The following is a 23,124-nucleotide window of genomic DNA, read 5'->3' as shown; positions in this document are numbered from 1 at the left end:
TCGTTACATGAAATCTTAAACAAGCCAAAGACAGCATCAAAATCATGGCTTAAAAATAATGATGTTATTCTCTTCCTCAATAATAATCCTTCCTACCACTATTTAACAAAAACACTTCTACACATCTCATACACTCTCCACCTCCTCCCTTTCTCCCCACTATATACTATGTAGACGGAGACGCAGTATTCGTATTCTGCAAATGACTTGGCGAATCATGGAAGAGCGACTTCCAATAAAATCCCTGTGATAAGAGCAGCTCGATATCCTTTTCTTCCCAGTTTGATGTTGGGAGGGCTTGCAGGAACATCATAATGTCCTGTTGTGGAGAGAGATTGTAAGAGAGAGCATAAGCATGCTGAAGACCTAAAAGCCATGTATCCGCTTTTTTCCGCCTTCGATTTCAGCCAACTGATTTGTTGTTTTTCGCCATACCTGAAACTCCATCTTTCGTAACTGCTCAGACCACATGCCCAAGAATGAGGCACACACGTATAGATGGAAGTCTGAGAAGCCATCTGCACCTTCGGCCTATAGAATCCAGAGTTCTTGGTGAGAATGGCAAACACAAAAAGTCTTCAACGAGAACCTTCATCATGATACCTGATACGTATCCCACATTCGTATAATATTCTTGATGGATAGCTCTCTCATTAATAAACAATTCATCCATCGGAAAGCAAACTGAATGAATTCTACTCCTTGTAATTGTAAATGTAGTGCTAGTGGACCTAGCGTTGAAAAGAAAGACGGGAGTGAATATGTGCGGGGAAAAAAGGAAAGGAGCACAAAGCATCACACAGGCTGGTGCACTGATTTCACAATTCTCACCAACAAACAAATTATACAAGATACATACCATCAATTCTGTTAATCAGCTCCTTCAATTTAGTAATCTGCCGCTGTATACCAGGTTGTGCAAATGTATAATTGTCTTGTATACCATCCAACAGTTTCGTCAAACACCAAAATGAATCAGCTTCCACATTTTGTATCGTCTGGAGCGGTATCTTTTCGACGTCACAGGTTTCAACATCAGCGGCCGTTATTGCTATCATGCAAGGGTACGTATAAGTTTTTGGCTCCAGGTCTGCCAAAAAAAAAAAGTTGCACAGGCAAACAGGTATAGTCAACAATGGCTTACACAAATCACCAGCTAAAAACACTTGAAAGAATGGAGTCACCAAATCATTAATCCCCTGCACATAACCACTTGCTGGATGTCGTATAGCCCAGCAATACAATATCCTTTCTAGTGCTTCTCGAATACGTTCGTCTTGGTACAACGGGACTCCAGAATTCGTTCTTTGTATGTCAATGTGTATCTATACAAATGGGATGTTAGTGATCGAGAGAGGACGAGACTGAGTTAGTCAATACTACAGTGATCTATGTGCCTTTTTTTGGCATCACAAACCTGATGATATAATGCTTGATCAAGTCCATCTTTGCCTTTAGCAAACGACTGTTCCACATATTCAGCGTATTCGCTCCGTTTCCTGGCTAGTGTTGCATCACGACGATCTGAATTACATGGCAAGTAACCCTGAGTGAGAGAACGACATATGAGCATCAAGCCAAAAAAGTTGATGTTAAAGATTTTTATAGCTACCATAAGAAGCTGCCACACCATTGGCCTAATCTCGTCAGGCACACCCTTCCAACTGAGTTTCCTTAATTGATCTGCGTAGTGACAAGAAATGTGACAAGAATGTAAGTGCTGGTTCTATTCAGAGTTCGCGAAGGCTTTTTTGCCCATCTTTTGACTTACCCAGATCAATATTCGGTAACTCCAAAACAGCTTTAAACTTTTGAAAGCGTATAGCCATACTATTCAATTTGGCTGCTTCTGCCATCATGGATGATTCCAGCTTGTCTGACGTCTTTTCCTTGCCTATGGAATGGAAATCGTTTTAGTTCTGGCAACAAAAAAACAACATTAAAAAAGCAACATTTACGCAAACAATACCATTTGGTTGAGCATGTGTCCCACTCTTGCTCTCTGTACTTTTACGTGTGAGACCATCTCTCTTTAACGTATCCCCAGTACCATCCTTCTTTAATGCATCCAGAGTACCATCTCTCTTTAGTGAATCAAAAGTACCACCACCACTTGGTGCTGTCGATAGTGTTGCGGCATCTGATAATGGGGAGGCAGGTCCCATAGAATTCACTCTCCTTGAGAGGGATGGTGACGATACTGATGACGCCAGTTCGGTTGTTGGGTGTGATGGTTCGGTAGGTGGATTGCTATTAATATTACTTGTAGTAGTATCTGAATCAGGGACTGTCCTGACTGATACTATAGACTCTGGTGGATGTGACGATCCGGTTACGCGTGCTGCAGCTGCTATCGGTGTTGTGACTATGGATAGTGGGCTATTGGGATTGGTACTTATAACAGGAGATTCGATGATTTGTGGAAGAGATGTCGACGATTGGGGATTTGTCCGTGACTTGAATTCGGTTGAGGTTGACGTTCCAGGTGCACTGCCGAGTATACCAGCTCGTAATCCGATGTGAGAGTGTTGAGTTCCGTGTACTGATTTGATTACTAGTTTGACTCTATACGGCGAAAAAAGCGTCCATAAGTGACAAGGGGATTGTCAAGATCATCGACTTGCACTTCAACTCACCTTCCGGGTACAGTTCCAAACTCTGAATGATGTCCCCACTGCTTCTTGATCTCAGAAATAGTGCTAATTTTATGACCGTGTCAGAATGTTAGTAGCTGTAATAAGTGGTTGGTTGGGTGTCGTCGATGATTGTTGCGAAAATGCTCTCTCAAAAGCAACAAGTTATAAGCGGAAGAGGAAGAAAGAATTCTGTGCATTGATCTGCTGTATGCAGAAATCGAGTCACGTTGAAGAGGTTTACCTTGCAGACTTGTCGCCTATAGCGAAAATTGACATTTATCAATTAATGGTGGAATTTTTGGATGTCAAACATAAAGAGCAGTGTTAAGACAAAGCAACGATGACATACCAGTCTTCATTGGGTGGCTACCCTAGTACCGTGGGAGCCTTGATCGAACCGTGTGGTTCTTTCTTGCGATCTAGAAAACAATGAAATTGGACAATGTTGCGCGTGAAACAGGATGGATCTGAACATTGTTACAGAAGGATGCAATTATTTCTGGTGTTATATATGTACAATATTTGCCTACTAGTCTAATTATACGATCATATTCGACTGACACGACGCGATGACCTTATGAAATTTAGTCTTCGCCTCCAATATATAACAGAGCTGGATGCTATAAACAGCAACAAATCCACAATCTATTGGGACAACTAGTGTCAGCTTTCAAGTAATATGCAATCTAACGCGAGTACTGACAGTAAAGGTAAAGAAACGGAAGCCCTCATCGAGATTCTTGCATTCTTGGTATAGTGGAGGTGGTGGAAGAGAGGCGTTGGCGGATAGCTGCGTTACAGTAGAGCCCGTTGGCAGGGCGAATGATTCGTTGGATTGATGATATGTCGTCGTGCACGAGAGTCCAGCATGGTATAATGTCCTGCAGGATGGATCAGATTTCTACAAAGAGTGTACAGAGTTAATATCAAACTCATATTGAATACTATCAAATTCTTACCTGTTGAATTTGAGTACACTTCAGACATTCTTGCATGCTGCAAGCGTAGAGTGTGATGTTCCCGTTTGGATAGCTGTATGCAAGATACGAAAAGTCACCTTCTTCGTGACATATACTGTTTCCTATGAGCAGTAGCAATATGGCTGCTAGTGTCCGTATCCTTGCTCGTCGTAACATGACTACTATCTGTCAAAAATCGCGTTTCTTGAAATTCACGAAGAGCAGTATGGAAAACACGTGAACACGATTGCTTAAGCAGAGTAGGTGATGATATCGCCAATATCGCGAGAAATCGGATTACGGACTGCTCGGCCTGTATCTTGTTGGATCGAGCAGAATGCATACATCTTCAAGAAGTCACCCATTTTCGGTGGCTGCTCTTAGCAAGCTTGTCGTATTTGGGGTATTGGTATCGCTACTACTAGGCTATGGACAAACGCAAAGGAGGCCTTGTTGGCATCGGAGCTCAAACTCCGTCAAATCCGTCACAATCGTCGTCTGTGGAGGCTTCCGATCCAAGACCCAATTCAACCACCTTAATCAGGTATGTTTATAACAAGGAAATCAAACAACCATGATCGTATACTTTCATTTGATGCTGCTTTGTTGCGTAATTCCTCCTGTGGGCTTGAAAGGCCTCCCACATTTGTATCTGCCACCAGGAGGCGTTTTTGCCACAAACAACAGCTGTAAACACCACATTGAACTGGACAGGTTTTTAACTGATCCGTCTATTTGATAGTATACCTGATGTGATTTGTACTCACGTTAACGAAAACAGTGAAGAAGTGGTGGTCGGCGAAGGAGAGCTTCGAATCATACGGCTAACGTTACCGGCGAAAGATGATGCCCCTCCGATATATGACGCTATATATCTCACCGTCGCTGAATCGGTATCTCACCCGTTACTTCCAAGAAGTCAGGCCTGGAAGAGTGGCGTCACATGTAAGCGCAGGCTTCTAGTTCTTAGATCTAAGAATAACCATGTACTCTGACATAGATACATTCCCATTCCCTGTAAAACAATTTTACAAGATCGACCTCCAGAATCCAGACTCTGACATGGCGGCTGCTCTCGACGACTGTTTAACTCACTGCATCGGATTCGAGAACAGACGCAAGTTACAAAATAGTCTGGCATTGGTCGATGCAGCCGGTGAAGTACTGGCTGTACTGGATTCGGATAATATGAAGGTCAGATTTGCTACCAATGCTACTGAGAATGAAAAGGTGCCTATGGTGGTGGATTTAGGAGCTGAGGGTGCTCAAGTGGAGATTGTTGGACAGGATGTGGAGGGCAATCCAAATAAAGGTGCAGAGAGTATTGGTCGACAGCTTTTGGGGAGTCCTTCGGGCTCGTCGGCTGGAAAGACGCCTCAGAAGGTGCGTGAAATTGAGCAATGTGTCAAGGAGGCATCATTTGCTGGACTGTCAGGGGGTTTTGTTGTTTCCTATCGGCATTCAGAATCTGTCAACGCGTGCTTTTTATTGAAATTCCAATCCACATTAGGATCAACCACCCAAGAAGAAATCGTTTTGGGACTCTGTCTTGTCGTTTTTAGAAATAGAACCCATACCTCCACCGCCACCTGCCGACGCATCTCAGACAACGCTGAGAGTCACGACGTTAGCGAGAGATGAAGCAAATCCTTATGTCTTAATAATGCCGGCAGATTTCACAAGTGAGTGACGATTGAGAGTAAAAAGCACTTATACCTGTACCTGAATTATAACCTCAATCCTTGTAGTATCACAGCGAATGCTGGGCTCATTATTAGGAGCCGTGAATACCAGTAGACGATTCGTGAGTACACGATACGGGCCACAGTTATCTGCAGCCTCACGTTTTGCACAGACATGTTGGTCGTCTGTTGTGGAAACGTTGGATGAAGTGTTTCACGCTGTGGACGAAGATATATGGTATAACGAGGTGGAGAAGCATCGAGATAGAGGCATGGAAATGGCACCACGATTACCATTTCGAGCTGCTGAAAGTACAGGTATGTTTGATCCTTTTTGCGGACATCTATCGTACGTTGTATTAACTTGCAAGTGCTGAATCATGGAGCTGAAAAAAATCCAAAGACTGTGACGAATGAGACTAAAGAAAACCTCTTCTTATAGGACCTTTACCTACTGGCACCATTCGATCACGGAATGGCAGACCAATGTCCATAGTTGGTCGGCCGATATCTATATATACACCGCCGCGAGTCGCTGGTGAAACGAGAGCCGAGTCTACAACAATGTCTCGTCGTAAATCTACGATGGCGAGGCCGTTGTCAACTATGGGAAGACCGCTATCTGTAGTCGGATTGGGAAAGGGCGCACTTGGACTTGCAGCTTCATTAGGAATAGATACGACTTCAGAGAGTGCTTCTGAAGTATCAATGGTCTATTTCGATGAGAAATTCTTGAGCCACCCGGCCATTATAAAGGGTGCTACATAGTGCTTTTGTGTTTCAATATACGTATATACATAGTAATAAAAGTCGTTGCATCGAACGGATCTGTAAGGAGCGAAAAAAGAGCATTCTGTTTAATGCATTGTTTGATCCAACTCGAAACCCCACCACCATACCTGAATACACCACTAGAAAATCCAAATGAATATAAATGACTATTTAGGACTCTTTTTAGCAGCTTCAATCCTCAATTCCTTGATTACAGCAGCCAATGCTTCTGGATTGACTCCATTTTCAATGAGTGAGACACATAGTGAGAGTGTTTCCTTGTCTAAACCTGTATTTAGAATATTGCCTATTTGATGTAGGATGTCGAGGCTCTCTCGGGCTTCTGTTATCTTGGGATCTTCACGTTCCATTATTGTGCTGTTTGGTGTTTTGAAGTTTGAAGAGAGAGAATCGGGTGGTAAGGAAGGATTTACGTGTTGAAACCTGTAGAGAATCAACCAATTCGACTCCCAGACGAATTCATGATCATCTTCATATCAAAATTGGACGTCGAATCACTACATAATATGTATCTCGTATGCAAGGATCTGAATCGCTTCGCATGTGAAGAGCTTTGCGGGACTGTACCGGACATCTCCATGGAAGATCAAAGCCTTAGGAATCAAATGAAATTCCTTCGGATTGTGGTCGAACCCTCCTCGCAAATGCCGCTGTACAACATGTCATCAAGTCATAAATGATAGTATCAGGTCGCTAACAGTGACCGATCTCGACGTTGAATTGGGAAAAGAAGCTACCATATTGATAGAAGGTGTATGCAGAGAGCAAATGCTCTCGCGTCGTCGATTTATCAGTACCGCTGCTCGTACAGCCAGCCTTCGTTGTGGATATAAGTGGCCCGATCATCACCTGGAAGTAAACGTGTCAGTAACATCAAAACAGCGGTATACTTTCTTTGCAAAACTTTCACGTCTGGAGGCTTTTACGATTATTACGATTATTGATAACGATGCTCGCCCGACTGGCACAAACGATACAAACTGGAGTGCAAATCTTGCAGGACCTATGGCTACGAAGCCTATCCAGGAATTCGCATTTTATGATTGGAGCACAACCTTTGTAAAGCCGATATTCGAGTCACTGGTAAAAGGATGTTCAAGGAACGTCGTAAAACTGATTCTCCACGTTGACTCCATAAAACATATATCATTAGATTGTCTCGTATCATTCGTAAATTTGAAATCACTGGACTTAAAGGACATTCTTCGTAAAGATGCCCATCCCGTCTCAATCAAGCTGGCTCCAGACGTCAAGCCCAGTATTGGCCAAACCATCTTCCAAATATCGCGTAACGATTTGTGCCTAGTAATAAAACAGTCCGCATCCTCCCTGAAATCTCTCATTGTCGAGGGTGAAGATGGCTAGAGTATTGGACCACACCTTCTTGAATATGAGGGAGCTTTAGAGATGACCAAGCTTCGTAAACTAGTAGTAGCTAGTATCATAACACATCTACACGGACTGTCTACTTGGATTCGCAGCCGTGGCCACCGACTTGAATCTCTCAAGAAACGTCTAGTACATCGTTACAACCCGGTTGACTTGACGGACTATCCACATAACGTCCTGATTGAGCACTGCCAAAATCTAGAGTCGCTGAATATCGAACTATGCGGCGGTGAGGTGCTATCGGTGAACTATGCCGCCGTCAGGTGCTATTGGATCAAGCTATATATGACTTATTACAGGATCAAAATGTTTCAGGTCTACAAACAGTACATATGGATATTGTCTTTTGGAAGCAGCAGTCTTCATGGCTCGCTCCAAGCGGGAAGTCTACATTTATTATCTATGGATTTCAAAGGGTAAACCTAGCCAGGAGTGGAAGCATTATGAAAGGGGCTAGTATATCTAGCTTCGATAGTGGATCGAGGACTATGCTGGCATCATTCTTCAAGAGTTCTCAAAGGTCATTCTCCTTTCTTTCAGTGACGATATAAAGGTGATTACGAATAGAGGATCCGCAAGGCCAGCATACACTGGACCGAGCCCAGCTTCTCTTTGGAAGTCGGCGAAAATATAGAGGTAAGTCGCATAGAGTGATTAGCAGCCATTTCAATTCTGACATATCCTACCATCAGAATCTTTGATGCCAACTACTATTTGAAAAGGTGCAGGCTCGCAAATTATGTAAATGAAATGTAAAATCAAATAACAACAGCAATAACAAATGTAATATAGAAGAATAGAATGAATTGCGAACATCTTTTTGTATAGAGGTCAACTTGGATAATGTTTACATAACACCAAAACAAAATGCTATTAGTATTCATACACATGTTACTGACCTACATCCATGCTATCACCCACATCCTCCGAATCAGCGTTCGGTGCTGAAGCCACATATGCCTGCAGTTCTGCTAACAATACTACAGCATGCCTTGAAATATCCGACCCATCGTACTCGACATCCTTTGCAAATAAGGCCACCGCTTGTTCAAAACACTCTATAGCATCTTGCCAGTACTCGACCCGATCGACCTCATCAACATCCATACTAGCATCTAGAGCTATGACGGCCTTCTTTTCCGCCGTGTCGAGTACTGGTGCTGGCAATGCTGAAGTAGCACTTATATCAACTCCCCCACCCCACCTATAATAACACCACCCATACAGATACCACATTTCGGGATCTTGATCGTTATCACGTTCCAGCGATTGCAAGACGAGCATGGCTCGATCAAACAGGTCAAGTTCAATCAATATTTTCGTACAGGCCAGTCTTGTTGGATATAATGGGTAGTATGGTGAGTCTGGACTGAGCAGCTCCCATATGTCGAGCGACTTTTCTATATATTCTCGTGCACCTGTAAGGTTGGATTGTGATATCTTGACTGATGCGAGAGTTTGGTATGGCTCCGGGTTTTGTGGGTCCAATGTTATGGCTCGTAGGGATAGAGATTCTGCTCTGCTCTCTGCATCAGCCTCATCACTAATAGAATACGTGTAAGAAAGTGCAAATACAGGAAGATAATATGCAGATCCTTTACCAGCAATCAGTCATGTAAATCTCAACCATGGAGCATAGTGCTTGAGCCATTTTGCAAGCAGTGACCTTGAGAAGAATTCAAATGTCAGTATTTCAGCATTTAATGTACCTTAAAGAACACTGACCTCTGCGTCTTCAGCATCGTCAACTTGCGCAACTGTTCTTTCCTTCTCCATCAACTCCAACCCCTTCTCATAGAACGCCAACGCTTCCATGCCACTACTAAGCTGTCCCAAGCACAAATACTTGTGACTTCCATCATTTGGAGCGAGTTCCATTGCTCGCATCAAATACTGTCGAGCTCGATTAATGTTGTCCGATTCCGGCGATGTTGCCGAATCTAGCTCGACGACACCCAATGTTTCGAGTACTTGTACATGATTAGTATCTATTTCCAGTGCTCTGGCTAGGAATTTACGGGCGAGGTCGTAGTCCAATGTTTCAAGACATGTTTGAGCTCTGATCAAGAGAGCATCTGCTGTTATGACCTTGTTTGGTTTGGAATTGTCTTTTGTAGTAGCCTTGGATCTCGTCATATCTATATCCTGGTAACTATTATAGCATGTTATCAATGTTGTCAGTGTCTCTGGCATTAAAAAAAAAAAGTTGACTCCGACATAGGAGACGGTAGAGAGGATTCAATACGCGTCAAGATTGCTTTTTATACTGCAGAACTACCATAAATATGGTCGGATCAGCTTACCGTTACCGATCGCACCACGAATCTGCACCAAGTTCTTGCCTTCTTCCTGTTTGTTTGCGAATCCATTTACCACCAATCTTGTCGACTGGTTCGAGTCATAAGCTGAGTTTTAAACGTGATTTACACGGATTTATAGGGATTTGCAGTGTCTCCAAGTCCTTAATTCAAAGTACCTCGCTGCACTTTCTTCTCCACTTTCTCCACATTCTTAAGCAAGACGCACATAGGAATTAAGGAATGATCGAGATAGTAGTGACGCCTCCAGAGGAGTCTGGACTGGAGCCCATACAGATCTTCCAGCCAGGAGATATAGCAGGGCTGCCAAACGACAAGATAAACGATTTGCAAATATCAAAGTTGAATGCTACATTACAGGTCAGTTGGATTGTTGTAGTGTAAAGATTATATACATGTATTCATTCACGCATTCAATCTGTTAGGTCTTCTTCAATCTACCCTATCTTACTTGCGAGCTGCCAGTCAACTCGCACATTCCAGACATTCATCAATTTGCGACAAACGCTCGAATATATCATACAAGCCCAAAGGAGGCATTCAAGGACTTGAATTATGATTGTATTTTACGTCATATGGACGAGGTAACGTCTTCCGCTATATGCTCTAGTCTCAGAAGTATACTGAAGCATGGCTGTGGTTTCAACATTAGACGGCACCTTATGAGCAAGTGATATCCACTCTCCTCGACACGATCATTGCTCAAACACGATTTGGAGACAGATTCTTTATAGAATGTCCAAATCTTGCAAAATCCAAGAGGACAAGAAAGAAGGACTCGGCTGTCGATATAACAGACCCGTCATCCTCTGACGAATCGTCTGATGACGAGATAGACATACCACCATCCGTTCTCGAATCTGGTCTTGGACGTAGACTGACTCGCCGAAAGTCATATGCTCGAATGCGATCTGGAATGCCCGCTATAGTGTACCCAACATATCTAACCCTCGACGTATCGTGCACTCCGAATGGATCAACAGCCAATATGTTGACATTGATCAAGAAACGATTGAATCATCCCACGACATTCTTCTTCTTTGGTGGTATAGACTCGGCAAAAGACTCGCCTCAACGTGGAGGAACAGATGTCGTAACAGCTGAAAAGATCGAATGGTCTCACTTGCCGCATTATCTCTCACTCGTAATCCAGAGATCGTCTGATAGTGGCTCGTCAACATGTACTGTCGATATGCCAATGGATTTGGACATGTTGTTTGCGTTGAAGGATCAGCGGAATGCTATGGGAGAGACTCTGTATAAGTTACATGGATATACGACGTATGCAGACTCGGGCAAAATGGTTGCCATCACACGGTGCAGAGAATCAAAGACGTGGTACAGGTGCCTGGATGATGAAGTGACTGAAACCGATCCGTTGATGGGGTTGGGATCTGTAAGGAGTCGTGGTGTTGTGTTTGCAATGTATAGGTTGCAAGAACGGCTCAAAATGTAGAAGGGGCATGCCGTGTATAAGTGTAGACATCAGTTACTAAACATATAAACAAGCATCCTTTGTAAATCTTAGACCAGTCAAATGACTGATTATGGCGAATGCAATAAACCCCACTAATTAATTGGAAACAAGTGAAGGCAAGAGGATTAACTACTGTATTGCAAGTATAAGTGTAAGAGATTTTGAGTTAAATATTTAAGAGGGATTTAATATGTAGAGGTCGTCTAATGATGTATGGCACGTTTGAGACTAGCGCTGCCAGTGGAGTGATGGACAGAGATGGATCGTGGTTTCTTGCCAGCAACTGGAGCTCTTGGATTCAAGCCCATTTGAGTTTCGAGAGCCATCACTTTGGCTTCTAAGATTCGGCGGTGTTTTTGGGCATCTTTAAGTCTGGATGAGACGCCATCTGCTGCAGACGGTATAGGTATATGATGTGGATCTAGATATCCAAGATCCATAGATTTGGTCAGAGCCATAGCGTCTAATCGGTGTCTGGCATCCTCCAGCTCGTGAGACAAATCATCAATACGGTTCATATATGCTTCCTTGAGTTCAGCTACATTCTGATCACGTAGCATTTCAACTCTTTCCCGTTCACGACTCTGGACTTCCATACGAGTTACTATCTTTCGTAACTTTTCGTCAAAGGTGAGACGCATACGGGATTCCAGGTTGGCTAGTTGGTTGTTGGATTTGCCAAGCTCGGCATTTAACGCTTGGACTTGATTCGATAGCTCTTTAGCCTGTGCAGCTTCGGTGGATAAGGTAAAGGCATCTGCTTTCAAGGTGTCGAAATCACGTTTCAGACGACCGTTGGATACCTCTAGAGTACGTAAAGTTGCTTCAGCGGCATCGCGAGCTTCTCTGGCTTCTCGCAATTGAGCTCTGGCCATCTTGTCTACAGTCAAGGCATCCATCAAGTCCTGTACTTTGGCTTCTGCTATTCTCTTTTGATTCTCAAGGAAGGCTACCCGTTCTTCCAAAGTAGCTCGAGCCTTGGATAAGAGTGACGATTCTTCTTCCAAGGTTCGTCGTGTACGGTCCGCTCGTTGTTCTCCATCACGACGGGACTCGATTTCTAGACCCAGCTCTGATTCCAGACGGTGTTTCTCAAGCATGTAGTGCTGCTCGGCATCTCGTTTGTTTCTCATGGCTTCATCGAGTTTGGCTCTGACTACTTCCAGTTCGCTCTTGAGTTCAGCAACGACCTTGGCTTCCGCTTCAGCTTGAGCACCCACACGAGAGAGATTTCGTATATCGGTTTCCATTTCAATCCGTTCGTGTGATAGGGTGGCGACCTTGGTAATTGCTTCACGGTGTAATCGAACGGCTGTTTCCAGTTCTCGTTGGCAATCTACTAGAGCCAAACTTTTCTTATCCAAACGTTCCGAGATTTGCAACCGTTCAGACTCCCAAGTCATTTGAGCAGATTTGAGACGTTCCAATTCAAAGCTGGCATGTTTCAGCTGGCTTTCGGTCTTGTTCAGGTCAGTATCCAATCGTTTACGAATTGCTTCTGCGACAGCCAAAGACTCTTGTGAAGACTCATATTCACGTTTCAATCGTTTAATAGTGGCTTCACGTTTCTCTAAACGATCATCTCGAGAGGCAACTTCGTCAACTAGTTGTTTACGATCGATTTCCCAGGCACCCTTGAGTTTCATGAGAGACTCGATTTCTGCTTGTGCAAACGATAGCTCCTCTCGTCGTTCCTTTAATTGTTCCTCCAGGACACGACGGTTGTGCTCTAATCGTTCAGCATCAGCCTCAGCCTGAGCTCTGGAAACCATCAATGCTTCTCCTTCCGCAGTAGCTGCTATGAGTCGACCATGCTCAATCCTAGACTGAGACTCGGCAGCCAATGCACGAGCTTCAATAAGATCCTTTTCGGATTCCAGACGGATCTTAGACTCGCTTAATGATTCGAGTTCCATGTTGGCAACGGTGAGACGAGATTGGGTGGTCTTGAGTTGTTCAGAGAACAAGTGGAGACGCTCTTCTAATTGTCGTCGTTCAAACTCTAGATGGCTCTTTTCGACTTCCCATAAGGCTTGAGACTCTGCAAGGACATCCACTTCGTTGGTTATGGTGCCAAGCTGTTGTTGACGAGACTTGAGCTGCTCTTCCAAGAAATGTTTCTTTTCACCTAGTGCCTTGCGATCAAATTCAAGTTCTGACTTTTGCAATTCCAAGTCAGCTGCAGAATGCTTCAGCCTCTCATTCTCTTGTAGAGTGGTTTCGAGCTGAAGTTGACGTTGGTGTAGACGTTGCGAGAGCTGCTGTTTGGTTTCTTCAAGACCAGTCAACTCAAACTTGAGATTCTTGCTCTCATTTTCGAGCTGAGCATATTGTTGAGAGAGGATGGATAGCTTGGTGGTGGTAGTATCGAGACTGACTTGGTATTGTCGTACCTCAATCTCTATGGCTACCTTGGCATCATGAGCAGCTTGTACTGATGAGAGGAGACGGTGCTTTTCCAGCTCGGCCTTTTCACGATCCTCTTCCAGTAGCTGAACCTTCTTCAATACGGTATCAGCTTCGACGACTTGAGTATGTAATGTAGCCTCCAGTGAGCCGATACGTTCTTTGAGATTATCAACAGTCTCCTGTAGTATCTTTTTGTCAGACTCTAGTTTACGAGTTCTGAGGTCACCGTCGTTTTCCATTCGAGCGCTTTGGGACGACACAGAGGACAATTGTATAGCAGTAGCATCCAACTTGTTCCTGTACTGGCCCAGTTCTGCTTCCAAAGCGACCTTGGCATCAGTTGCAGTCTTGAGAGAAGCAATCAATCTCTGCCTGTGAAGTTCAGTCTTCTCATTGTCTTCTTGAAGTACATTGAATCTCTTCAAGATAGTATCAGTCTCAGCGACTTGATGATGCAACGAGCCTTCCAAAGAGGAGACACGTTCCTTGAGTTTATCAACAGCGTCTTGCAATATCTTTTTCTCTGAGTCAAGCTTGGCTTTCTGAAGTTGGGAATCACTTTGTGCGTGTGCGTATTCGGTAGATATGGAAGTGAGCTTGGCAGTAGTGGTGTCGAGATTGACTTGGTATTGGCGAACTTCATTCTCCAAAGCTACCTTGGCATCGTGGGTGGTTTGCATGGAGGCGAGGAGACGAGCCTTTTCAAGATCAGCGATTTCACGATCTTCTTCAAGCAGCTGCACCTTCTTTAATATCTTATCAGCTTCACCAACTTGTTTATGCAACGAAGCTTCCAAAGATGCTACTCGATCTCTGAGTTTATCAACCGTTTCCTGCAAAATTCTCTTGTCGGATTCGAGGGTTGCGATTTGAAGATGAGCATCACTTTCAAGATGTGTGTGCTCGGTTGATATGGTGGTGAGCTTGGCGGTGGTGGTGTCTAAGTTGGCTTGGTATCTCTGGATTTGACTCTCCAATGCGCTCTTGGCATCTTGCAAAGTTTTTACAGATGAGAGGAGACGTTGCTTCTCGAGCTCAGCCTTTTCACGATCTTCATCTAGCAACTGAACCTTTTTAAGCACAGAATCGGTTTCAGCTACCTGTTGATGCAAAGAAGACTCCAATGAAGCGACACGTTGCTTGAGCTTATCAACAGCCTCTTGCAAAATCTTCTTTTCTGATTCCAATTTGGCAGTCTGAAGCTGGGAATCACTTTCCAGATGCGTATGCTCGGTAGATATATTTGAGAGCTTGGCGGTGGTGGTATCCAAGTTGACTTGGTATTGACGGACCTGGTTTTCTAAAGCTAACTTGGCATCTTGCATGGTCTTCATAGACGAAAGAAGACGCTGCTTCTCGAGTTCAGCTTTCTCATGTTCCTCTTCAAGTAGCTGAACCTTCTTGAGTGTACTATCGGTTTCAACTACTTGTTTGCGTAGCGATCCATCCAACGATGTGACTCGTTCCTTGAGAGTACCAACGGATTCTTGCAAGATCTTCTTTTCAGACTCGAGTTTGGTGATTTGCAGGTGGGTATCACGTTCATGATGAGCGTGTTCGGTAGATAAGGCCCTGAGCTTGGCAGTGGTAGAGTCGAGGTTGACTTGGTATTGACGGACCTCGTTTTCCAATGCTACTCGGGCATCATGAGTGGCTTGCATAGACGACAAGAGGCGTTGCTTTTCAAGCTCAGCCTTTTCACGGTCTTCGTCCAGGAGCTGTGCCCTGTTCAGCAAAGTATTGGCTTCAGCAACCTGTTTATGTAAAGAAGCCTCGAGAGACGAGACACGTTCCTTCAAGACTGCAGTAGCATCTTCCAGCATCTTCTTGTCGGATGCAAGTCTGTTACATTCGAGCTCAGCAGACATACGACCTTCCTTCTCTTGCTCGCTTTGAGAAAAGAGCTGTTTGACTTGCGATTGTACCAGCTTTAGTTGCTCTTCAGTAGCCCTGACACGTTCCTGGTTGGTCTGTTTGTCGAATTGCAGACTACGTTTATCAACTTCATCCGCTTTGTTCAGACCAGTGAGGTTTTCGACTCGTGCCGTTAATTGCTCAATTTGTGCCTCAGCACGTTGGAGTGATTCTTCCAGGGAGCGACGTTTGTCTTCAAGAGACTTGCGATCGATCTCATGTTCCGTGGTACGAGATCGCAAGTCGGCTTCGAGAGAGGATCGTTCCTCAGACAAGACGTGACGTTCTTCTTCAAGCTCAGCTTTAGCCTTCCACAGTTTCTGAGCATCAGCTTCAGCTACTTCCAATTGCTTTTGAGTGGTAGCTAGAATATCTTCGTCGTGTTTCTTGGCGATACGGGCTTGCTCTTCCAGTTGAGCAACCTTCAACTTGAGGTACTCTTCAGCCGCCTTCTTGTCGGATTCAGCAGCAGACTTGAAGTGCCTGATTTGAACTTGCAATTGCTGAGATTCGGATGTAGCAGCATCATACGACGCCTGAATCTGGTCTAGATATCGGCGAGCAGCGCCCAGCTGAGAGCTCAAATCAGTAGCTCGAGCCGCAGATACATCCAAATTGTTTTGCAAGACTGCATTCTGTTCTCGTAAGACTGACAAATCACCAAGTAGAGCCTGTCTTGTAGCATGGAGATTATTGTTGGCGAGCTTCAAGTCCGTTTCTCGGTTACTCAAGTCATTCAAGAGCTCAGCGACTCGTTTTTCGGTTAGACGACTGGTGTTGTTGAGACTTGCTATTATGTGCTCCTTTTCTTCGAGTAGAGTAGCCTTGTTTTGGATTTCCTTTTCCAGCTCGAATGCTCGTGATACAAGAGCTAAGCGAGACGATTCACTTTCTGCAAACTTGGGTTCGTGTATTTGCAGCTCTTGCTCCAAGTACCTAATCTGATGTTCAAGACCAGGTATACGACGTTCCAATACCGTTCGTGCGAGATCTGCAGCTGCGACCTTGGATTGCTCCTGAGACAAGTTGACGGAAAGTTGTCGAAGTTCCGATTCCAAGGTTACGACTTGAGCCTGTAGTTGATTCTTGGCTTCAGTCAACTCACTAATTACATTCAGTTTCTCGGTAATGGTGCCCTCCAGGCCATGTTGTTGTTGAGATCGTAGTGTTTCCAAAGCAGCCAATTCATTAGCCATTTTAGCTTCAATAGTAGCAATACGCGACTTGCACTCAGTCTGGATGGTCGTGACGTCCGACTTCCATTCAGCACGAATAGCATCAATTTCAGCATTAAGTTCTCGTTCACGTTGCTCGGAATGTGCAGTGAGTGTCTTTACAGAGGTTTGTAACGAGTTGATTTCGGTGCTGGTTGACTCGGTGATGCTGAGAATCTCCTCCTGAAAGACACGAAAATAGGTAAGCAATGATACATGACAATGGTGCCAAAACAGGCCTTTGCAAAACTGGGTAATTGCTCACCTTGAGCTGTCCAATACTGTCTTGCAGCTCGACAAACTGCACTTGCTGAGCATTAGCAAGAGTTTGCACGGTAGCCTTTACAGCACCGTCAAGATTCAAGTCGTTTTCTATATCATTGATGAAACCCATCCAGTTGGACGCGTCGTTCAAGATACAGTTCTCCAAACCAGTCAACTTTTCAGTCAACATTCCAAGTTTGCCGATAATATTGTTGGCATCCTGTTTCGTCTCAGACCAGGTTCGTACCCGGACCGAGTTGGAGCGTGATCGTACACCCAGACTGAAGACTTGAGTAGAGCTCTCCTCGGGTAGCGAGTTGAGAACCCGACGTTCAAGACTAGGGCTCTTGGACTCCATATTCTTGAGCTTCATCAGGACGGTTCCAATAGAAGTATTGTTGACACGCACACGATCCAATTCAGCTTGTAGCAAGGTATGAGTGTCTGCGAATTTGGTTTCAAGATCAGCTTTAGCTTCGTCCAATTCCAGTATTTCTACACGGGCCTTATGAAGAGCTAGTTCATTTTCTCGTAAAGTGGCTTCTACAGTGGTGGTAGTTGCTCGTTGCTGTTCCAATTCAGCTCGTAGAGTCTTGTATCGTTCGTGAGCCATACGCGATTCTGATTCGGCTGCATCACGTTCTTCTTGAGCACGACGATGCAATTCACGGATTTCCCGTTCAAGACGTTGGCGAGAGTCCTTGCCATCCTCGTCAGCTCTAATCCCAGCCTCTTCTTGTTCCTGTAAAGCTCGTTCAGCTGATCGTAGACGATGAGTCAATGATGTCACATTTCCTTGAGCGGTAATTATTTCTTCTCGGTTTGCTGCGAGTTCATTACGAGCGGCAGTAACGTCTCTTTCTAAACTATGAACCAAGGTAGTTTGATCGACTAGACGGATATCCAGTAGCGCGAGTTGAGATTCGAGTTCAGAGACACGACGTTGCTTGTCTTCCAAATGTCGCTGTAAAGATTTAGCTTCTGCGCGAGCTGTTGAGCTTTCAGCATCAAGTTTAGCAATAATCTCTGCCTGTTGCTGTTGTTGCAAGCTGCAACCTTGGACATCACTTTGCAAACGCACAGCCTTTAACTCTTGTTCGTGAATCTTGTCCATCGCAGCAGACAGTTCAGCCTTGGTTGACTCCAGGTCTCGAGAGTATCGAAGCAGATTGGCGGTATGGGTTTGGTTGGCAGTCAATTCAGCTTCATACAATTGACGTACATCAGTCAAATTAGACTCTAATTCAGACAGAGATTCCAATACTCGTTGTCGTTCAGCATCACTGGTTAATCTGAGAGTACGTTCGTGCTCAAGATTTTGTGACAAGAGTTTGATTTCACTTTCAAAGTAGCGAACCATGTCTTGGCCGACTTCGATAGGCTGAGTGAATTCGGCCGAGACAGTTGCTGGATTACTAGATGCAGAGTCTCGCATTTGTTGACGAATGGAAGCAAGCTGACGGTCTCGCAACTCCAAGGCTACCTTTTCAGCAGCCAAGTGCTCTTTACAAGTATCCAGTTCCTTTTGTAGTTCATAGACTTGAGACTCGTATTTTTCACGGAATTGGGTTTCGGCTATAGCAATATCGGAGGTCCATTTAGGACGTTCTCGTTCAAGCTGTTGGAGACGGGATTCCAAGTCATTAGCAGCAGACTTGGACTTTTCGAGATCCAGAGTCAAGACAGAAACCGTATCACGAGCAGAAGCATGTTCGGCCTTTTCAGATCGTAGAGCCTTGGACATGTTCTTGACCTCATCAGCCAATTCCTCAACTCTGAAACGTTCAGTTTCTCGAGCAGCTTCTAAAGCCTTGCGTGACATTTCCAAGTCATTTACAACAGTTTGGAGCCTGGCACACTCGGATTCAAGACGTGTAAAGTATTCCTTGTCTGGATTTTCGTCGACGGGTACTCCAACTTCGGTAGGAAGAGATTCAGGTCGTTCAGGCAATCCCATCATTCGTCTCATCAAGGCTACTTCACGTTTAAGATTACTGCTACGAACTGTATCAAGATCGATACGTTTCGTCAGGCATTCAGCTTCAAACTTGTACTTGTCAGCTTCGGCACGAGCCTCGTCGAGTTTCTTGTAGGTTTCGTCTGCGGTACCAGCTCGTTCACGAACTCTTTCCTCAAGTTTAGCAGTAGTCTTCTTGAGTGATTCTATGTTGGCTTGCTTTTCAGCCAACTTGATTGAAGCGGCCTTATCAGCAGAATCCAGAGCTCTAGCTTTGTCTTCTTCGAGGCGTTTATGTTGGGCAGCCATATCAGCATTCAACTGAGCATAACGTTGCTTGAGTGTTTCACGTTCTGATTCGATCCTGGCCTGGATGGATTTCTGTTGCTGCATGGCATCTTGATGAGCTGCTAGTTGTTGCTTCTTCTCAGTTTCCAGACTGGTGATTTGACGGTTCAAGTCCGAAATTTGTTGGTGATGCAAGTCCTGAGCCTTTTGAGCATTGACTCTGGCTTCTTCGAGCTCGTTACGAGTAGCAGCATGCTTTTTACGTGATGCAGTCAAATCATTCTCTAATGACTCGACCTGTTGAGCATGCAAAGCATCAATCTGTTCTATTTGCTTAAGATGGGCTTTCTTGAATTGAGCAGCCATAGCAGCTTCCTGCTCCAACTTGGATGCAAGTGACCCAATTTCCCGTTCTTTTTGCTCAATAGCTCGAGCACGACGATCCAATTCAGGTCCAGAATTTTTTTTATATTGACCGACCCATGCAGAGATGAGTGAGAAGTCCACATGGCTAGATTCAGTTGGTTTTATCATCTGGCCATCATTTAAGTCGAGTTCCTTGTTGACGAATCTGTACTGCTGAAGCATGACACCTCTCTCAAAGTTCATTTCGGCTACCACAGCTCGAGCTTCATCGACAATGTGCTTGAGTTCGTCTATGGTTGCCGCGACGTTGGGAGAGTCGGCAGTCAAGGAAGATTGAAGGACTTGGATTTCAGCCAGCATTCGACCAAGTCCCATCCGTTCAGGACGTGGTGCGTTAGGATCGAATGGAGCTAGTGGTATAGCCTCTGGCATTGAGACTTCTACACTGGGCTGACGGGAGCGTCGACCAAGTCCTAATCGTTTGGTTATGGATTTGGTGCTGGACGATCTAGATACTGAGGATGGCTTTTTGGCTTCATCCTTTTGAGGAAGAATCTCCTTGGTATCAGGTTTACTTCCACCTATAGTGACAGCCCGTTTACGACTAGCAGAGCTGGATGGATTACTGCTAGATTCTCGAGAGCTACGGCCACTGTTGATTGTGGTTGACAAGGCAGCTGGAAGAGGCATAGGAGCAACAGAGTTTTGAGCTTCTGCGATCTCCTCTACAGTTTTGATTTCTTCTGGCACTGTGTGGTTCTTGGTCCAAGTTAAACCTCTGGTGCCAATCGTTTCGCTTTCCATTGCTATATCAACACTTCGTCCATCAAAGCCCATGTCATCGTCATCAGCCACAAGAACATTACGTGGAGTTCTTTTGATCATTGGACCAGATGAGTCAGACGAGTCGCTAACACTGCTCAAGTTGGTAGAGACTGAGTGTGGCATTTTGGTTGCTGTTGCTGCAGCATTGGTTGAGGATGCCTAAGAGAGCAGACTTGAGTATGGAAAAAACCCCTAGAGATAACAGCTCATACTTACCGGTTGATCTGAAGCCACAACGGATCTGTTCTGTTCTGGTCCTACAACAACCTTTTCTTCCACCACTGGAGCAAGAGATGGTTCTACCGAGACCATTTCGACTGGTTCAGTCATACCAGGAGCACCAATATCGGATATCTACGAGATGCCCCAAAAGGTAAGAAACGCGAAATAGAAAACTTCTTCAAGAAAGAATTTACCTCGCTTTCTGTATCCCTCATATGACTTTCATCTTCAATAGCTTCACTAACAACATCAAGACCACGAGCAGTAAAATCAGTTACTACTTGTGGTATCTGGGACTGAGATGTAGATTGCTGCTGTTGCAGCATGGCCCGTTTTTCACGTAAAGCCGATTTTTCATCTTCAGTTAAATCCATGGTATTCCAAAGCTCCGAATCACTTGAATCTGAATCATTTTGGTTTGTTTTTTCCTTTGATTCGGATTCGTTGGCTGCTGAACCACCGGATGATGGTGGTGTTGGATCAGAAACTTCAGACATTTCTGGTGGACTTTCAGCCTATAAAAAAATCAATTTTCAGCTAAATTTCGATGTGAACAAAGACCCCCCGCCCTTACCAGATCAAGTTCATCGAACTGTATAGATCCGCCGATGGAGCTAACACTTGCAGCAACACCACCTTCAACATTCTTTTTCAAGTCTCGTATAGCCTTGTTGGCGAGACCTTTGGAGCTCGAACCTGAATCAGCAGCAGCTAGTCTTTCCCTAGATGCTGATTTTTTGGCTTCTTTAATCGGTCTTGCGGCATTCTTCTCAACAGCTGGTGTTTCAGTCGTTGGAGATACAGGTACATCAACTATTGGAGCCATTACGGTATTTGTGCCGGCCTGAGATGGTTTGGGAGGCACTTCTTGTTTTACAAGAAGGGCGTCCTTTGACATTTTACGAGACATTGCTGGTGGCGGTGGAGGTTCTGACGATGGAGGTGGTGGCGGTGATGCCACTTTTACGGCTTTGAGGATTAAGAAATCTTTCAAGGCTGGATTATGTTTGGCGTAATCTATTGGTCTCAGGTTTGATTCGTCGATCTGGTCTAATGGTGCACCACTTTCGACTAGGAAGCGGGCCATTTCTTCCACATTCTTTTCAACTGCGACATGCAGAGGAGTTCTAGAGAAGAAAAGTGTTTGTACAAAAGCACTTAAGTTGCTTTTGATAGCATACTCACTTTTTATGCCCATTGGGTCTCGAAATATTAGCGCCCTTTGCAACAAGAGCTTTGGCCATATCTACTCGGCGTAACCTTATAGCATGATGTAGCAGCGTGTTTTGAGTCTGTATTTAGGGAGTAAAAAAGTCAATATCTGTGTTGCAATCGTGCACTCGTTTTGGCACATACCCGATCGTAGATTCCAAGGGCTGGATTCTTGGCTAGTACCAAGTCAAAGACAGACTTGTTGTCTGTTAGCAGTGAGTAATGTAATGCAGTGCATCCCACTTCATCCAATGAGTTAGGATCAGCTCCCAAAAACATTAAATGAGCAACCATATCGTTTCGGCCGAATATAGTAGCCTAAACAGATAACGTAATTAGTATCCTTATCTCAAAAACAACCTGAAATTCACATACCAAGACTAGTGGTGAGCGACCATGGTTGTCTTGTGTGTTAAGTCCGCATCTGCGAACCGTTGGAAGTTCGGGCAGATCTGACGGTTTAGTTACAACTTGCGGCGAATGGCCTACAAGTTCCTTGAATACGTCCATCTTATTCTGCAGAATAGCTAAATGAACTGCTGTAAATCCATGCTTGCGATCCAGCTTATTTAGATCCCGATCGGGTTCACTCATAAGTTTCAGCATCTTGGGTATTTCACCCTTGAATACAGCCAATTGCAGCGAGTTTAGATGTCTGGGGTTGATAACAGGCATCATTTTGACGGTCTCAGGTGTCTGTGATAGTAGATCAGGCAATGGAGATTCGGGGCTTATAGGAGAAGGGTATGCTGATTCTTCGTTAATGGAAGCATCGTCGTTGGCCGACATTTTGGATCCTATGGACGGTGATCTAGTCCTAAACTTGCTCCAAGTGTTTGATCGAGAGACATTGGTAGGATCGACTTTTAATGTCGAGCTTTTTGGCGAGGTGTTTGAGCTATCGGTTGGCGAGTCACCCGTTGAGCTCGTAGCCTTTCCTTTACGGAACATGGCTCCTTCCTCTCTCTTGTTATTGGATTCTCCAAAAGGAGTGTCTTGTATTAAGAGGTTGCGTAGCAATGCTGGGAGGAGGTTGTTAATGAAAACATTCCGACACAGACTGCGTGGAGTAGATCTTATAGTTCCAACCTAAAACCCATCAATTTAAACGAACAAATGTGTGAATTACTTACTTTCTCGATAGATCTTGCTTCATCCATCTGTGCTACATCATCACGAACGCTGCACATTTCGCACTTT

At 44.5% G+C, this 23,124-nt stretch overlaps 6 protein-coding genes across 6 annotated transcripts; 2 read left to right on the top strand and 4 right to left on the bottom strand.

Annotated features, from left to right (window-relative positions):
• Window positions 1-166: 166 nt before the first annotated feature.
• Window positions 167-3,772, bottom strand: SmJEL517_g01882 (uncharacterized protein; the record flags this gene model as incomplete). Its single annotated transcript, XM_031167810.1, has 13 exons — window positions 167-319; window positions 436-531; window positions 604-731; window positions 860-1,051; window positions 1,145-1,325; window positions 1,418-1,546; window positions 1,613-1,683; window positions 1,772-1,894; window positions 1,970-2,565; window positions 2,637-2,699; window positions 3,211-3,281; window positions 3,340-3,537; window positions 3,596-3,772. The coding sequence occupies 13 exons, from the start codon at window positions 3,770-3,772 to the stop codon at window positions 167-169; spliced, it is 2,178 nt and encodes a 725-aa protein (XP_031026144.1).
• Window positions 3,773-4,023: 251 nt separating this feature from the next.
• On the top strand, window positions 4,024-6,045 carry SmJEL517_g01881 (uncharacterized protein; the record flags this gene model as incomplete). Its single annotated transcript, XM_031167809.1, has 6 exons — window positions 4,024-4,139; window positions 4,338-4,540; window positions 4,596-4,978; window positions 5,106-5,277; window positions 5,344-5,595; window positions 5,720-6,045. The coding sequence occupies 6 exons, from the start codon at window positions 4,024-4,026 to the stop codon at window positions 6,043-6,045; spliced, it is 1,452 nt and encodes a 483-aa protein (XP_031026143.1).
• A 170-nt stretch (window positions 6,046-6,215) lies between these two features.
• On the bottom strand, window positions 6,216-6,419 carry SmJEL517_g01880 (uncharacterized protein; the record flags this gene model as incomplete). The annotated part of the gene is made up of 2 exons (XM_031167808.1): window positions 6,216-6,355; window positions 6,413-6,419. The coding sequence occupies 2 exons, from the start codon at window positions 6,417-6,419 to the stop codon at window positions 6,216-6,218; spliced, it is 147 nt and encodes a 48-aa protein (XP_031026142.1).
• A 1,930-nt stretch (window positions 6,420-8,349) lies between these two features.
• Window positions 8,350-9,594, bottom strand: SmJEL517_g01879 (uncharacterized protein; the record flags this gene model as incomplete). Its single annotated transcript, XM_031167807.1, has 3 exons — window positions 8,350-9,001; window positions 9,060-9,124; window positions 9,184-9,594. The coding sequence occupies 3 exons, from the start codon at window positions 9,592-9,594 to the stop codon at window positions 8,350-8,352; spliced, it is 1,128 nt and encodes a 375-aa protein (XP_031026199.1).
• Window positions 9,595-9,998: 404 nt separating this feature from the next.
• Window positions 9,999-11,232, top strand: SmJEL517_g01878 (uncharacterized protein; the record flags this gene model as incomplete). Its single annotated transcript, XM_031167806.1, has 3 exons — window positions 9,999-10,136; window positions 10,202-10,360; window positions 10,429-11,232. The coding sequence occupies 3 exons, from the start codon at window positions 9,999-10,001 to the stop codon at window positions 11,230-11,232; spliced, it is 1,101 nt and encodes a 366-aa protein (XP_031026200.1).
• A 224-nt stretch (window positions 11,233-11,456) lies between these two features.
• Window positions 11,457-22,875, bottom strand: SmJEL517_g01877 (uncharacterized protein; the record flags this gene model as incomplete). The annotated part of the gene is made up of 8 exons (XM_031167805.1): window positions 11,457-16,973; window positions 17,056-20,649; window positions 20,707-20,844; window positions 20,907-21,227; window positions 21,287-21,839; window positions 21,898-22,004; window positions 22,069-22,242; window positions 22,300-22,875. 8 exons carry the CDS (start codon window positions 22,873-22,875, stop codon window positions 11,457-11,459), a joined length of 10,980 nt encoding a protein of 3,659 aa, XP_031026203.1.
• Between the last annotated feature and the right edge of the window lie 249 nt (window positions 22,876-23,124).

This window comes from Synchytrium microbalum (assembly GCF_006535985.1).
Source record: "Synchytrium microbalum strain JEL517 chromosome Unknown SmJEL517_scf0007, whole genome shotgun sequence".
Taxonomy (NCBI): domain Eukaryota; kingdom Fungi; phylum Chytridiomycota; class Chytridiomycetes; order Synchytriales; family Synchytriaceae; genus Synchytrium; species Synchytrium microbalum.
Note: the sequence above shows the minus strand (reverse complement) of the source record. Positions and strands in the feature narration are given on the sequence as shown.